This window comes from Macaca thibetana, chromosome 16, assembly GCF_024542745.1.
Source record: "Macaca thibetana thibetana isolate TM-01 chromosome 16, ASM2454274v1, whole genome shotgun sequence".
Taxonomy (NCBI): Eukaryota; Metazoa; Chordata; class Mammalia; order Primates; family Cercopithecidae; genus Macaca; species Macaca thibetana.
The window spans coordinates 75469739-75486915 of NC_065593.1; the positions used below are offsets into that span (position 1 = coordinate 75469739).

At 46.9% G+C, this 17177-nt stretch overlaps 1 protein-coding gene across 2 annotated transcripts in view; it reads left to right on the top strand.

Moving 5' to 3' along the window:
• ERN1 (endoplasmic reticulum to nucleus signaling 1) overlaps positions 1-9367 on the top strand; it is a 91615-nt gene extending 82248 nt beyond the window's left edge. For both annotated transcript variants that reach the window (XM_050764923.1, XM_050764924.1), the window contains exons 19-22: positions 490-617; positions 3025-3148; positions 3580-3647; positions 4336-9367. In XM_050764923.1, the coding sequence (XP_050620880.1) occupies positions 490-617; positions 3025-3148; positions 3580-3647; positions 4336-4548 (533 nt within the window). In that variant the 3' untranslated portion in view covers positions 4549-9367. The remainder of the gene's footprint in view (positions 1-489; positions 618-3024; positions 3149-3579; positions 3648-4335) is intronic.
• Positions 9368-17177: the final 7810 nt, after the last annotated feature.

Genomic DNA, 17177 nt, shown 5'->3' on the forward strand with positions numbered 1-17177 from the left:
ACACAGATTAGCATAAAGGCCCATGTAGTCCCATTATACAGGGATAAATGATGGCTGTTAATACCTTTGCATATATGTTATTCTAGTCATTTATCTAGACGTGTATGCATATTTTATAAAGATAAGGTTAAATCCTGCATCCTGTTTTGCAACATGGACGTTTTTCAACGTCACCTTGAATGTCTGTCCACAACAATCTGTATTTAGCCACAGCTGCATTTTAACAGCTCATGGCCCAGCGTAGAGAGGCACAGTACTATATCCACTCGGGCCTCTGATGTTGGATGTTCACAGTCACTTCCTTCACAAACCATGCAGTGAGGACTCACCTCATTGGCTAAGGTTTTGTGTCTGTTCCTAATTATTTGATTGGAATAAATTCCTCTAAATAGAATCATAAATGAGAGGGTATGCACCTTTTTTAAGTTTTGGTATTTCCCTGTGACTTTGGACTGGTAATCGTGAGTTGCTTATTTTCCTCCTTTATAGAAGACGTCATTGCACGTGAATTGATAGAGAAGATGATTGCGATGGATCCTCAGAAACGCCCCTCAGCGAAGCACGTGCTGAAACACCCGTTCTTCTGGAGCCTAGAGAAGCAGCTCCAGTTCTTCCAGGTAGAGACGTTTGTTCTCTTTATCCAGAGTCTTCATTTAATATTTTTCAGATTTTGAAAATATAGAAAAGGACAAAGAATAAAACAAATTGCCTATTACCCTAAAACTGAGAGATAATCATGGCTGATGTTTTAATGTTTTCTTCATATATAAAAGTATACTTGGGATCTAACCATATATACAGTTTCAGAACCTGCTTTTTTTTTTCAATTGTATCTTTCATGTTAAAGTTCTAAAATTCCAATGACCATAGTATTCTTTCATATGGATGTGCCATAATTGTTAAGTTTTAGATTATGGAATTTCCAAACATATAATACATAAATGTTTAAACGCTATAACGAGCACTCCTTTATTCATCCCTCAGGTTCAACAAGTATTAACCTTCACCCTCTCCCCTCCCCAGGTTATTTCAAAGCAAATCTCAGGCATCATGTAATTTCATTCAAGTGTCTTAAGTTTATTTATTTATTTATTTATTTTTTGAGACAGCGTCTCACTCCGTTACCCAGGCTGGAGTACAGTGGTGCAATCTTGGCTCACTGCAACCTCTGCCTCCCAGGTTCAAGTGATTTTCCTGCCTCAGCTACCTGAGTAGCTGGGATTACAGATATGCACCACCAGGCCTGGCTAACTTTTTTTGTATTTTTAGTAGATATGGGATTTCACCATCTTGGCCAGTCTGGTCTCGAACTCCGGACCTCAGGTGATCTGCCCGCTTCAGCCTCCCAAAGTGCTGGGATTACAGGCATGAACCACCACACCCAGCCCAAGTGTCATATATTTAAATGCTTTCTTATATTGTATTTGGTTCTATCATCTTTTACACAGTCTTTGCCCAGATCTCATTTTGCTTAAAATAGGTTCTGCAAAGTTAGAACTCCTTTGGCAATTTGACTATTTAAAAGCTTTGTGACAATGTCAGGTGACTTTTGAAGAGGTAATGTGTTTTTCAAAGTCTTCCATGTATGAATTGAACATAACTCACCCGATCGCCTCCTGCCCAGTGCGTGGCTCCGAAGAACAGGCTTGTGGGGCAGTACTTTTCCCCTTGGGTCCAGGCAGAGTACATTTTAGTGAGCACCATACTCAGAAGTGACCGTCATGCTCTCCGGGGGTTGGACTGGGGCCTTGGCCAGAGGGAAGCCCCCAGAATGTAAGCTCCTCAAGGGCAGGAGTGCTTGACTACTGCATTCACTACTGTGTCCCTGCCTCCTGGCCCAAGGTGGGGGCTCAGAAACCATTCAGATGGATCGGGCTGGGGAGAGTTCAATGCTGTCTTCCATGTTATAGCCTAAGGATTGGTCACTGTGTCCATGGACATGATGTGAAAATTCTCAAGTCCATATGTCTTCCAGGGACTTGTGAAAACCAGCCAGGTCATTTCGATCACAAAATACAGAATACGAATAAAACCCATGCAAAGGGACCTTCACCCACCATGGGACAGGATTTAAATGCTTAGTATCTCCAGGTATATGTCTGTCAAACACACCTGGCTTCCACCCAGGTCATTTAGCTGTAACAGCTTTGCAGCTCAGACACGTGTGTTCCCAGTGCACCCAAGCTGACAATCTGACCTCTCCACAGCTTTTCTCTGACAATTGTAAAGTAGGAATTCAGCCAGTCTGGCTTCGTCTTCATCATAGAAAAGGCTGCTCTGAGAAAACGGTCTCCTAAGGCTACTTAACATTGATGTAGGCAGGGCTCACCACTCCCTGTGTCCTCAGCTGTCGACCTGTCTTACTGATGGGACTTCAAGAGGCCTGTACTTGGGTGCTTCCTGACCCTCTCCTTATTTCCAAAGTCAAATGCAGAGCAAGGTTTGAATCCCAACAGAAGCCCCTGGAGCCCATACTCTTGCCACCAAGTTTCCTCTTTGAGAAGAAGGCCCGGCTTCACTGGTCTTTTCTACTGTTGGAGGGAGGAGTGGCGACCCTCCACCAGTTATGGGCTTGAGCATACCATGTTTCAGTGAGTAGACAAAGCACAGGATGCACATCAAATCTGAGCTTTCCTTTTCTTTTTGGTTTTGGTTCGTTGGATATAGATTGCACTTGTGGCTTCATACACATGGCACGTGTGTGCACATGTGAAATTCAGGGTATGCGTTCATGGTCTATGTGCAGGTGTACTCTGTGAAGCTTCTCTGTCATGGAGAAGCTCTCTGTGGACCTGTCCTTCATGAGGAACAGACAGGGCACCTCACAGGGAAAGACACGGATGAGGGAGGCAGAGGGCAGGGTGCCTGCTGCCCAGCTCGGGGGCAGGCTGCAGTCTGGGCCTAGGGGCCGTCATCCCTTCATGGCTCATGTGCCAGTGACCGTCTGTTACTCAGAATCCCAATCGCACAGCTCTCAGTATCTCCGGCACTGTCCATCATCTGCTGCCCTTGTTTCTCTCACAGGACGTGAGCGACAGAATAGAAAAGGAATCCCTGGATGGCCCGATTGTGAAGCAGTTAGAGAGAGGCGGGAGAGCCGTGGTGAAGATGGACTGGCGGGAGAACATCACCGTCCCTCTCCAGACAGGTGAGCACACTGCGGCGTGTGAGAGGGCATGTTGCAAAAGCCGCTGCCGCCTTTCCAAGAAGTAAACGTGGAAATGGACGCTCCAGGCTGTTCAGGCCCCAGATCCCACTTGTCGGGTTTGAGACTTTCTTGGGTGTGTCCCCTGTGATTTGGTTACACTGATGTGTGTTTCGTTTTTGTTCCCTAGAGTGACAGGTGAGTGATGGTGTCATGCTCTAGGTGGTCATTTCCGATCTGGGTGCGATCACCAGGTGGGGTTCAGGGGGACACCGCCCTTGGGTTGGATGGGAGGATCTGCTCCTGTGACTGGGTGTGGAGTGACCTCACCTTTCAGTCCAACTCCGTAATCCCCAGAACCCGGGAATTGTTTTCTTTTAGAATGTATTAGTTTTAAATTTGATTACCCATTGCGTCCCTCAATGTTTTTCTAGACCTGCGTAAATTCAGGACCTATAAAGGTGGTTCTGTCAGAGATCTCCTCCGAGCCATGAGAAATAAGGTAAGCGGTGTGTAAATACTGGGGAGGAAGTTTATCCAGTAGACGGTTGGGGATGCTGCTCACGCTGACACGGACACCTTCCTCCTTTCATCCATTCTTGATAAATCTTCTATCCGTGCTGGCATTCTCATCTCTCAGGAGCTAGGCAGCTTCAGCTGGACTTGACAAACTGCAGGCTATTGCTTCTTTTATGCTGGTTTTCCCTTCAGGGACGCAGGTGCAGATGAAGCTCTGGGAAGCAGTGCTCTGCGGCCCGTGTCCCTCTTGGTCTCTGGTTACTGACTTTTGTGGGGCCTTCTCCCTGTCTGATGCAGCCACTGTGTGTGAACATGTATAAACATGCCTCGAATGCGGGGACCCCGCTGGGACAGACACTCCAGTCTCAGGCGACTTTACTCCTCCTGAGGTGACCAGGAGTGTCTCCAGGTCCTGACTGTCACAGAAGGCTTGAGCCCCCGCTGGACCGGCTGGGCCTTGCTCGCTTCGAGGCCTCCTCCTGAGTGAGGGAAGCAAGGGAGATGATGGGGCTGGATTATTGGATACATAAGCCTTTTTTCCTTTTCTTTACCAAAAACCAACCAACACTCATATTCTTTCTCTTCCTTGCATGATGAAAGGGTGTTTTGCCAACACTCCCAAGCTTTCTAACCCCTTTCTAACCTCCCAAGCTTTCCAACTCTCTTTGCAGAAGCACCACTACCGGGAACTGCCTGCGGAGGTGCGGGAGACGCTGGGGTCCCTCCCTGACGACTTCGTGTGCTACTTCACGTCTCGCTTCCCCCACCTCCTCGCACACACCTACCGGGCCATGGAGCTGTGCAGCCACGAGAGACTCTTCCAGCCCTACTACTTCCACAGGCCCCCAGAGCCCCAGCCCCCAGTGACTCCAGATGCCCTCTGAGCAAGGGCAGCCCCTGTGTTCTGGTGGCCCCAGCTGTGACTGAGGGCCTGGTCACCACAATTAGAGCCTGACACCTCCTGGCTTTGCAGGGAGACCAGGCTTCCCAAACCAAGTGCCTTGAGCCGCCTGCTCTGCAGCCCACAGAGGACAGTGCTGACCCCAGGAAGTGGGAGAAGTGGCCCCTCGTGACCTACAGGGAGCTGGGAAGATGCTGGCCCTAAAAGCCTTACAGTCAGGATGTCTGCAAAGGAGAGCCTCAAAGACAGCGCGAGTAGCACCCCCAACCGTCTACTGGATAAACTTGCTTCAGACTTTTTTTTTTTTAATTCCTGCTTAATGTCAAGTCTGTGGGCCTTTCAGGAAGGGGGAGGAGGGAATCCTGCATTTTGCTTTCGTGCTGGGGCAGCTAGGCTGAGACGCACCAAGTGCAGCCTTCGCTGGAGACCGGACTTGAGTGGTGGGGGATGCTGACAAGGAGGATGGAGTTCAGAGGGTGTCGTCCTGCGGTATGAGATGCCTCATTGATCACAGATGTGCCCAGAGTAGCCCAGGTCACTGTTAACTAGTGTTTCTACAGAGGCAGGAGCCGTGAGCATGAGGCATGGCATTAGGGACCGGTCAGCTATGCATGCCAGCAGGTGGGGTCGTGTCTGCAGGTCTCAGAAATGAAGAGGCTGCTGTGTTCTGGAGGCAGTCGTGGCTCAGTGCCAGTGGCCAGAACAGTGGCCTTTGGTGGATGTGCTCTGGGCCATCTGGAGGTGGTGCTCAGGAGTGCTTGGGGCAAGAGGTAAAGATTCCCTGGCCTTCAAGGAGAGCAGCTAAGACCCAGACAGGGGCTAGCCTTCAGGACCGGAGGGAGGCTGCCGAATGGGACCCTCCTGGTCATCAGGAGAAAGCCCTGGGCCAGCGAGTAGTCAGTCAGCCTCCTTCGTCCCCAAGGCTGGTGGAACAAGAGGCTCATGGTGAGTCAGGGCCAGGGTGGGGCCAAGGCCAGGGTCACTGTGTGCTTCATGGGCCAGCTGTTTTGTTTTTCTTGGCAAATTTTAATAACTATATTTTAATTATACTGTAGAATGCTATGTCAGCATGAGTAAGCTAAACTTGAAGCTTACTTGTGAAGAATAAATAGATAGAATACATCTTCTATTTTTTTGTGGTACCAAAAATCACCATCCCCTCAAGAAAGAGTGTTCATGTATAGAACATTCTCTAATGCTGAAGAGTAAAACATTATAGCAACACTATGTAAATGTATTGAACAGTCTCTAGATTATGTTTGTGCCATACTGTTTTTTTCTAAACTTAACATAATTTTTAGCTTTAGTTTCCATCAAAACTTTTGTCTTTTCTCTCCCAAGAGCCTTAGAGGTTAAAATGCAATCAGCCTACCGTGTAAGGAGATGTTGTCCGTGTACTTTCTCCAGCCATTTGGGGGATCATTGCGGCTCAGGCCTGGTGAACTCAGAGACTCCATTCAGTATTAAGAATGGGATTGTTGAATTTTACTCACTCACAGAGAAATCACTGTTTCTTCATGTTGTAAGATGTTTTCTGTTTGTGTATTTGTATCATGATTACTCATCTAAAGCTCTTACTCTGCCTTTATAGAATTCAGTTCTCCTCCTTTCATCATAGCTAAAGGGACTTTTGTGCCTACTATTAACATGATCCTACATCCTTAAATCTCATTGATTACCTCACTTAGGCCTTGGAACGTTGGCCCTTGGTCGGTGTCCTTGGCGTCTTCTAAGCAAGGCTGTGCACTTTTCAGAAACGTGGCCAGACTGCGTTTCCTGCTGCTCGTTGCCGTGTGCCAAGTGGTCTGAGACTGCTCCCCACACGGCGGCAAGGCGCTTTACCTGTGGGCTTTGGCAGTAACCCAAGAGAGGATCAGAAGGTGGAGAAGCTGCCACGAGTGGTTTAGCAGGACTGCCACAGGGACTGCCCCCCACCTTGTTCTCAGCACAGATTTTCTCTTTGGGAGTACCCAGGTGATTTCTAGCGGCACAATTTTGTGTCATCTCCCTGCTTTAGCCCTACTTGCCTAGAGACAACTGTTTCAAATGCCTTTTCTGCTTATACTAGTTTCTAACCACCCAGATTTCTCAAAATCATTTATTCAGTGTATTTTATTTGAGCACTTACTGTATTGAGCTAGGCAGGATATAGGGTGCTGGAGATACAGCGATGAACAAGACAGGCAAAACTGCTTTCCTGAAACTTGTGATGAGAGACAACAATAAAAAAGTGTTGCTGCCACAAAGAAACCGAAGTGTGTGGGGAAGGGCACGTGTTTGCAGTTTCATCTCTTCTGTCCCAGAATCACAGGGATCTGGTCCAATCACCTCTGGTCTCTCCTCTTAGTCACCTTTAGGAGCCCAGGTTCCCGTCCATCCTCTGGGGGATTTGTTTGAAGAGATCTCGTGTGGGTACTTGTCATGAAAACACCTTGGGCATCATCTGGTGTATCCAGTTCTAGTCTCGAGAATTCTGGTTTCCCACTGTGCTCAGCGAGTGGAAAGTTCTTTTCAGGCCAGAACGGCTCTGCACCATCGCGTATCGTGTTGCATCCTAGCTGTTTGATCTGTAGTTCAGGTTATGGGACTTCTCCAATCCCGGAAGGCTGTTGAACTTTTTAGAAATACTGTACGCTATCTTCATCTTTAAGATGGAACTTGGTCACGTGTTAGGAATCCAAAGGACACTATGACTTATTTAAATCTTGTCTTGAACCTTGTATTGAACCTCTGTTGGGCACATGTGCCAGAATTTCTCTTGTTGTTTCTCGAGTCTTTTTAATTTCAGTTTTTTTTGTTTGAGACAGATTCTTGCTCTGTCGCCCAGGCTGGAGTTCAGTGGCACGATCTCTGCTCACTGCAACCTCCGCCTCCTGGGTTCAAGTGATTCTCCTGCCTCAGCCTCCCGAGTAGCTGTGATTACCAGTGCGTGCCACCATGCCCAGCTAATTTTTTGTATTTTTTTTAGTAGAGACAGGGTTTCACCGTGTTACCCAGGATAGTCTCGATCTCCTAACCTTGTGATCCGCCTGCCTCGGCCTCCCAAAGTGCTGGGATTACAGGCACGAGCCACCGTGCCCGGCCTAATTTCAGTTTTTGAAGTGTCCACAAGTCATGAGGCACCAAAGCATTTTCACTTGGGGAGCATTGGTATTCCCTGATTAGCCGCGAAGCAATCTAGCAGCTGAAGTGTGAACTCCTGGGTGCGCAGGTGTTCTGCCTCCCGCTGTGTTCTCGGTGCAGTGGTGGTCAGAGGCCCTTCCAAGGAGACATCACTCTGATCAGTTACAGATAGATGTTCTGGAAGATCTGCAGGTGAGAGATCCAGCAGTTTCTTCCCACCAACTCTAGAAGAAAGGGCCTTATCAGAGTTGGCCCTGAGCGTTTGGTAAGGTTTTGTGTGCATGTGATTCAGTTATCTTTGGCAATTCTTTCTCGCTGCAGTGAGAGAGATTAATTGGTTGCTGATCAAACCGCTCATGCAGATGGGGGGACCTTTGGATTGTACAACTTTCTCATCTTGGCTGCTTTCTTTTCAGGCAGTTGGACTTTGGCCAGGTTTGGCTTTCCCAGAGCCGTTTCTTTCTCTATCCTTTCCTTGGATCCTCGTAGTGTGCCCATTGGATCCTCGGCCTTGTGATCCTCTGGGAAGGGGGGTCAGTTCCACTTTTGCAGCCTTCTGTGCTGGAAGAGAAGTCCAGCGTCCTGGAAGGAGCCTCTTTAAGTTCCCCGTTTCGCTTTCTCTCTCTGCTCTTTTAGTGTCTGAGATTGCCTTTCTTTGAATTTCCCAGCGTTTCTTTTCCTTGTTCCTTCCCTCACCATCCTGAAGTCATTTTGGTTGACTGTGTCCTGGCTTTGGCTTCTCCTGGCAGGAAGTCATCAGGCATCCTCTCCAGGTGAGCCGAAATTCCACCCTCCCAGGTTGGACACCATCTTTTAAACCCAATGGTCTACTCCCCTCCTCTACTTTGTTATCTTTATGAAACAGTGATTTCCCATGAGTAACCCTGGTTCTTTTTGTACCAGCGCTTAAATCCTTTCTGTAGACATTGGAAAACCACAAAGAACGTGACTGCAATGAGCCTCCCACTGGAGCAGCCTTAACCAACACTTTGGCCAAAGCCCCCACCTGCCCTGTGTGCTGTGTATGTGTTTGGTGGATACAGTATTCCTTTTCAGTGTCCCTAAAGCTGTGACGGGGAGTCCCCACTTACCTAGAAAGCATTACCAGTCACCTACTCTGCATTCTCAGATGCAAACCTTGTGTAGTGTTCTTTTTGCAATGACCTATTTATTTAACCTATTTATATTTATTTAATTTTTACTCTGAAATGTATCCAGTTACAATTGTACTTGCTTAAAGCGCATCAGATTTGTTTACCCCTGACCATTTTAAAACTGGAAAAGTGATACTGTATCCTTCCATGGGACAGATGCTTTACAGTAGTGTCATTAAAGGGTGATTAATTTGGTCGGGGTAAAATGTTAATTTTTAGGTGATTTTTAAGAATTCTGTGCCATTGTGTCTTCTGTGTGGATGGTTAATTGTTTAATTGGTATGTGTTAATTGTGTGATACAGTCTTCTTTGTGGAACCTAAAATCCTCTTTTTAGCTTTATATTTTATAAACTGCCAGATTGTACAAGTTTTATGTGTATTTTTAAAGCTTGAAGACACATGAGGGTCATTATCTAAGTTAAACAGCCTATTTTTGTACCTCCTGTACAGTTTTATAATTCTGCTGATTGATGGCGGCATCTTATGTCGAGCCAACCACAATAAAGATAGTTTTAGATTTTGGAGTCAGTCTCATTTTCTTAAAGATTCAAATACCATTCTCAGACAGGCTGTGCTCACTGTCCTCTTGGGTGGCCGGGGCTGGACTATGAGTCCTTTGCAGCTGGCTTGGCTGGTGGGGCATGGGTGTCCTCATATCCACAGCAGGGTCCAGGGACTGGGACACCCTCCATGGTGGCTGTGTATCAGAAAAGCTTCTTTGAAACCTTGCAGGAAGTTCCCCAAAGTATTAATTTGGGCTGAATTCCAGGAAGGTGGCCAGCTGGGACAGACACGCCACGTGGTAAGAATTGGGCTTCAGAGCAGAGTTTGGGGTATGGGTACAGTAGGTAGGATACTGGACCAGGAAACCCAGGAGGGGAGAAATGCCATTGAGGCCAACAAGGGTGGGGAGTGCCCCAAAGAGCGGGTTAGCAGCATGTGGAATGAGCTCAGCTGACGTCTGCTTGGACTTTGCGATCCTCCCAACACACCTGCTCCTTCCCCTGCGCCCTCTCTATGGACAGGTGAGGCTCTACTTGCTCTTGCAGTGCCAGGCCAGGGGCAGCTTACAAGGGAGGACCCCAAGGGCCCACCCACCCCAGGACAGCTTAGCGGGGGCTGCACCCAGCTTGGCTCCTGCCCTCCACAAGCTCCACCTGCCACGACCCCATCCTGCTCCCCTCATGCCTCACAGGGCACCAGGAGCAACCCTGAGACCTCTGGACACACACCTCCTCTGAGATGCAGTCTCGGACACAGCCAACTCCAAGGGCGAATGAAGGGCGGCGAGGTGTCATTGTGTCACCGGTAGAGGGTTGTGACTGCAAGTTGCCCAGGTTCTTGGCGTTTTGAACAAATAATTGGACAAAATGCCCAGAAAAGCACAGAAAGAATGAAGCAACAAAAAAACGAAAGGGATTTATTGAAAGCAAAAGTACACTCCACAGTGTGGGAGCGGACCTGAGCAGCGGCTCCAGGGCCCGGATACAGAATCTTCTTGGGTCCAAATACCCCCTTAGAAGTTTCCCATTGGCCACTTCATGCTCACCTCAGGTAAATGAAGTGGTAACCTGCAATCAGTGGGTTGCAGACAGCAGCCAACCAGAGGCTTAAGTGAAGTTACTAAGGTCACACCCCTGTGCAAATATCTGATTGGTTGCCAAAATCAACCAATTAGGGATGAATTTACAAAGTTATACTTCTGTGCAAATGAAGACTCAGTGTGCAATCAGTTGATTGGTTGTGGACAGAAAAGATCAAAGGGAGTAGCCTCTGGTCCTTTTGTTACTTAGGTGTGGAAAGTTAGGGTTTTCCTTTCGATTTAGTTCTAGGAAGTCAGTATGAAACACCCTTAGGTTCCCTGCCTCCAGACCCTATTCTGCCTCAGTTGGCTGCCTTGTCTCACTTCATGCGGCAGCAGAGACAGCTCTTGGATTCTCACCAGGGCTGGGACTGAGTCTTGAAATGGTCCAGGCCTAGGAGGAGGGCAGGCCCGACCTGGGTGTACTTCTGGGGCCTGGGGACAATTGTCAAAGGTGGGGCATGGAGGTGGGGTCTGCAGCTTTGCATGCCAAGTCCGTACTGGACTGCAAAAATGTTCTTTTCCAGATGTTTGATCCATTTCATAAAATGTAGCTGGATAGGTGTGCACACATCTGTATTCCGTCAGTGTCCGTATTCATACTACCTGGGTATCTGTTCCAGTAGTCACTTCCATGCGTCACTCCCAGATCCTCGTGACAGCTACCTCACCTGTCTGCCTTTCCACAGCGGGCCAGGAATCCGTGCTGGAGCGTCCCGTGCTTTGGGGAAATCCCCGATGACCTTATTCCTCTCTCCGCAGACCAGTGTTTCCTTCGCGATTGAAAACATTTAAGACCTTTCACTTTAGCAAGAGACTGACCAGACCCTGTGCCAAGGTCAAAAATCAAATCATGAGCCCACCGATCTCCAGGCCAGTTGCTGTGGGCCGAGGGTCAGGGCTGATGAGAACATGGCAGCCCTGGAAGACCTACCCTTGAAGGCTGAGGGAGCTGAAAGGCTGAAGAGGTGGACAAATCCAGTTTTCTCAGAAACATTTAATAGGGACATAGAGATAGAAGCCATGTCTCAGGCAGCCATCAGATGAGAGGGTGGATCCCTGCACTGCTACCCTCCAGACTCAGGGCTTACATACCACTGGGGATTTGCCTAAGGACCAGGATTTAGGGTAAGTGTGCGTTTGCAATAACATCAACCTTTTTTGACCTAAGGGTAAGTACGTGAAAGTAGAAATCTTAGAAGTACTCCCAGAACTAGGGTTAATCGAGGTCAACATGTGGGATCAGCATCCAAGCTAGAGTAGCTTTAGCCCCCACGGTGGGGGTTGAGGGGCAGGACTGGCCAGACAGTAATTGAGTAGACTTGGCCTCTGAGAGGTTTGGCTGGTCAGTCCCGTAAGTGGCGACTGTTGTGTTCTTCCCTTTCCTCTCATCCCTATGCCTCTTGAAACTGCTCTTTCTCTTCCCAGCCCAGCTCCCCTACTGGTTAAAGTCACAGAGGTGGTCTTGGAGTTGCTTCCAGGTGACACAGAGCTGGAAAGAGTAATCACCACCAGGACTATGGCCCAGTGAAGTTTCTAGAGGATAAGCAGAAGCTGGAATGCTGAGCCAAGACGCGGAGGATGACAGGGAGGCCTGCTTCCATGTTAAAGAGAAAGTGATTGGGTGAGGGCGGGCTGGGGGAGCCTGTCACTGACCAACAGTGGCCAGGAGAGGCCTGGTGCTCCAGTCCCATGTCCCTACTGGGCCTGATGTTTCCTGACGATGGGGCTGGAGACCGAGACGGGGCCATGAGAGGTGATGTGACAGTGGAGGAGAAGACGGTGACAGGGTCAGGGGTTGGAGGGATGTATGTTGATGGAAGAAAAGGCCATGGAACTGGAAAGGGCCATGGAAGCGGACTCTTTCCAAGACTCTGGGCTTAAGCAATCCTCCTGCTTCAGCCTCCTGAGCAGCTGGGACTATAGGTGAGTGCCACCATGCCCAGCTAATTAAATAAATTTTTTTGTAGAGACGGGGGTCTCACTTACGTTGCCCAGGCTGGTCCTAAGCTCTGGAGCACAAGCGATCCTCCCATCTTGGCCTCCCAAAGTGCTGGAATTAGAGGCCTAAGCCACCTTGCCTGGCCAACATTTTCAAATACAGTATAAAAGAATTTAAAAAGATTACCACCCACAAACCCACAACAAAGGAATTACTGGCAGATAAATAGTAACAAAAAGGAATTCAGGAGAAGGTAGTGAGATACTAAGACCCATGATGGTAAGTATAGAAGTTTGTTTATTTTAGAGATGATCTCACTGTGTCATCCAGGCTGGAGTACAGTGACCCAATCATAGCTCACTGCAGCCTCGAACTCCTGGGCTCAAGTGATCCTCCTGCCTCAGCCTCCCAAGTAGTTGGGATTACAGACGTATGCAACCCACCTGGCTAATTTTTTCACTTTTATTGTTTGTAGAGATAGGGTCTAAAACTCCTGGGCTCAAGTGATCCTCCCACCTTGTCTCCTGAAGGTCTGAGATTGGAGGCATGAGCCCCCGCGCCTAGTAAAATTATTTAAAATTAAGTATTTTCATTAATTTCTCTTTGAAACCTTCCCTCTCCCAAATTTGAGTCTAAAATTCCCAAATATGTAGGGGGAGGGGTGCTGAGGTTTGGCAGATGTCTGCAAAGGCTCTTGACCTGCTTGGTGGGAGGTTATAGATAATGGTCAACTCTAGACATGGTGAAACAATGAGCTTAAGTAGGCGGGTTCAGTGGGGGGTGACTGACTGCAGGACAGACAGAACCTTTCAAATTACTGGGGCCAGGTGAGGAATGGAACAACAAAATTCAACCCACTATGTGAAAGAGGAAAAACCTGGTAAACAAGAAAAGTACAAATGTAGGCTAAAGGAGAACTTCAAATGACAGAAGTCAATGGCATAAACTCACCTGTCGAAGTGCAGCAATTCTCAGGCTGGACTCCTTTTAAATTTAAACTTCTAAAAGCGTTTGAATGAGTAATTTATGCTTAGGATTCAAAAGTCCAAAACGGGGCCGGGCGCGGTGGCTCACGCCTGTAATCCCAGCACTTTGGGAGACTGAGGCTGGGGGATCATGAGGTCAGGAGATCGAGACCATCCTGGCCAACACGGTGAAACCACGTCTCTACTAAAAATACAAAAAATTAGCTGGGCGTGATGACGGGCGCCTGCAGTCCCAGCTACTCAGGAGGCTGAGGCAGGAGAATGGTGTGAACCCATGAGGCGGAGCTTGCAGCGAGGTGAGATCGCGACACTGCACTCCAGCCTGAGCGACAGAGCAAGACTCCATCTCAAAAAAAAAAAAAAAGGTCCAAAACGATAAAAAGGTGAAATGCCTCCCTCTCCCCTCCCTGGCCGCTTCTGGTAAATCCACCACTGAAGTAGACTGTCTCCTTTGGATTCTAGAGTATCCTTACAGTCGTTGTTTAAGCAAATATGACTTCATATTCTTTCCTCTCATTTTTTATGCACATACTATGCACACCAGTCTGAATCTTGCTTTTTTTTTTTCTCTTTAGCAATATGCCATTTTAAAAGTTAAGGTATAAAGCTGGGTACGGTGGCACACACCTGTAGTCCCAGGTACTTGAGAGGATGAGGCAGGAGTGTCACTTGAGCCCAGAAGTTCAAGGCCAGCATGGGCAACATAGTGAAACCCTGTCTCTTAAAAATAAATGAAAGGTTAGGAGGCTGTGCTGGGAGGATTACTTGAGCCCAGGAGTTCAAGACCAGTCTGGACAACATGAAAAAACCCCGCCTCTACCGATAATAATAATAATAATAATACAGAAATTAGCCAGGCATGGTACGCACACCTGCAGTCCCAGCTCCTCAGGAAGCTGCAGTGGGAGGGTCACTTGAGCCTAGGTGAGCTGAGATTGGACCACTGCACTCCAGCCTGGGCAACAAAGACAGACCCTGTCTCCAAAAAAAAGGAAAGAAAAATTAAGATATAATTTACATATAGTAAAATGCATAGATCTTAAATGTGCAACTTGGTGATTTTTACATACATTATAAGAACCAGTATAACCACCTCCCAGATCTAGACATTGAGCATTTCCACCTCCCCAGAAGGTCCTCTTTTGCCCCGTTCAGTCCAAACACACTCTCCATTCCCCAGGGGGTAACCACCCCTCTGGCTTCCATCACCATAGATTAGATCCATCTCTTACTCTTCATAGAAATGGAAGCAGGCAATATGTTCTCTTTGTGTCTGACTTCTTTGACTCAATATTGTTTGAGATCATCCATGTCGTTGGGTATATTAGTTATTTGTTCTTTGTTGTGTAGCATTTCATTGTATGAATACGCCATACTTTACCTGTTGGTGGACATTTGAATTATCAGTTTTAGCTATTATGAATAAGGTTTTAGCTATTATGAATAAGGTAACTATGAACATTCTTGTACATACTTCTTTTTTTTTGAGACAGAGTCTTGCTCTGTCACCCAGACTGGAGTGCGGTGGCTCCATCTCAGCTCACTGCAACCTCCGCCTCCTAGGATTCAAGCGATTCTCCTGCCTAAACCTCCTAAGTACCTTGGATTACAGGTGCATGCCACCACACCTGGCTAATTTTTTCTATTTTTAGTAGAGACGGGATTTCACCATGTTGGTCAGTCTGGTCTCAAACGCCTGGCCTGGTGATCTTCCTGCCTTGCCTCCCAAAGTGCTGGTATTACAGGTGTGAGCCACCATGCCCGGCCGTATATATCTTTTTATTGTATACCTTAACAATATTCTTGAAGATCCTTCCATATCAGCACATAGGTGCTAAAATTTTTTCATTGTCTAGTATTCCTTTGTATGAATATATAATAATTTACTCATCCATCCTTTAGTGATAGAGGTTTAGGTTGTTTTCAGTCTTTGGATATTACAAATGATGGGCCAATAGGCTGGGTCCAGTGGATCATGCCTGTAATCCTAGCACTTTGGGAGGCTGAGGCAGGTGGATCGTTTGAGCCCAGGAGTTTGAGACCAACCTTGTCTCTACAAAAAATAAAAAAATTAGCCAGGTTTGGTGGCAGGTGCCTATAGTCCCAACTACTCTGGAGGCTGAGGTGGGAGGATCACCTGAGTTTGGGAGGTCAAGGCTGTGGTGAGCCGTGATCATGCCACTGCACTCCAGCCTGGGTGACAGAGTGAGACCCTGTCTCAAAAAAAAAAAAAAAGAAAGAAAGAAAGAAAGAAACAACGAAAACACACACACACAAAACACAGAAAGAGAGATGGGAAAACTCAACGCTGTAAAGATGTCATACATGACTTCAATAAAAATCTAGATAGGTTTCTTGTAGAACTGCATAAAGAACAATAACTGATGAGTAGGAGAGCTCTGGAAAAGAATAATATTAGGGCTTTATCCTTCCAAATGCTATAATATTATAATTAAGGCAGCGTGGACTGGACACAATGGTTCACACCTGTAATCCCAGCACTTTGGGAGGCCAAGGCGGATGGATTGCTTGAGCCAGGAGTTCAAGACCAGCCTGGGCAAACATAGGGAGACCTCGTCTCTACAAAAAAAATACAAAAATTAGCCGGTGTGGTGGTTAAGGTGAAAGGATTACATGAGGCTGGGGAGGCCCAGGCTGCTGTGAACCATGATGGTACTACTGCATTCCAGCCTGGGCAACAGAGTGAGACCCTGTCTCAAAAAATATTTTAAAAAATAAATACATAGAAAGATATGTCAAGCAAATGTTAACAAAATGCTGGTTTAGCAATACCAATCAGATTCGATAGAACTCAGACAAGATCAGGCATGTTCAGAGTGCTATGGCTGTAGACAGAATTCAAAAAGAAAAGGATTGAATGGGACAGAAAAAGATATTTCAGTTTTATTTAAAAAAAAAACTGAATAGAACATACCAGGCATGAACCCTTACACATCTAACAACATAGCTTCAAAATATATAAGGTGGAAACTGAACTACAAGGAAAAATTTTCAACGATGGATATTTTAACCATCTTTGTCCCTTATCAAATAGACCCCCAAAAATTTAAGATGTGGAAGATTTGTACAGCACAATTAGCAAGACTGATGAAATAAATGGTAAAATCTTTTCATAAGCAGTAAGTGGGGTCCAGAAAAACAACTGTATGACTTGCGGAGCTGCCTTATTTTGAGGTTAACGAGAGGCCTTGGAGAGCCTGCACAGCTGGGGTTCCCCATCAGCCCAGGCCCGCTAGGTTTGGTGCCACCTGGTGGCAGTTGTCTCCTCCAGACTAAATCACTTACCTTTACAAGGTGGAACACGTTTTTATTTATATTTATTTGTATTTATATATTTTTTGAGACAAGGTCTTGCTCTGTTGCCCCCCTAGGCTGGAGTGCAGTGATGGGATCACAGCTTCCTACAGCCTCAACCTCCTGGGTTCAAGGTGATCCTCCCACCTCCGCCTCCTGAGCAGCTGGGACTACAGGCATGTGCCACCATGCCCAGCTAATTTTTAAATTCTTTTTCAGAGATGAGGTCTCATTCTGTTGACCAGGCTGGTCTCAAACTTCTGTGCTCAAGCAGTCTACCTGTGTCGGCCTCCCAAAGTGCTGGAATTAGAGGCAGGAACCATTGCACCTGACCAGAATCTGGTGGTTTTTTTTTTTTTTTTTTTTTTAAATCTTCTTTGTGCCTAGTTCAGATTGTCTTTCATGAATATGAATTGCTTTAAGAATAAAAAACTACATTTTTCTAAGCCCCTACCCTTCTTGTCTACAACATGAAGAAAGCAGTTTGAATGATCCCTAAGATTCCTCTA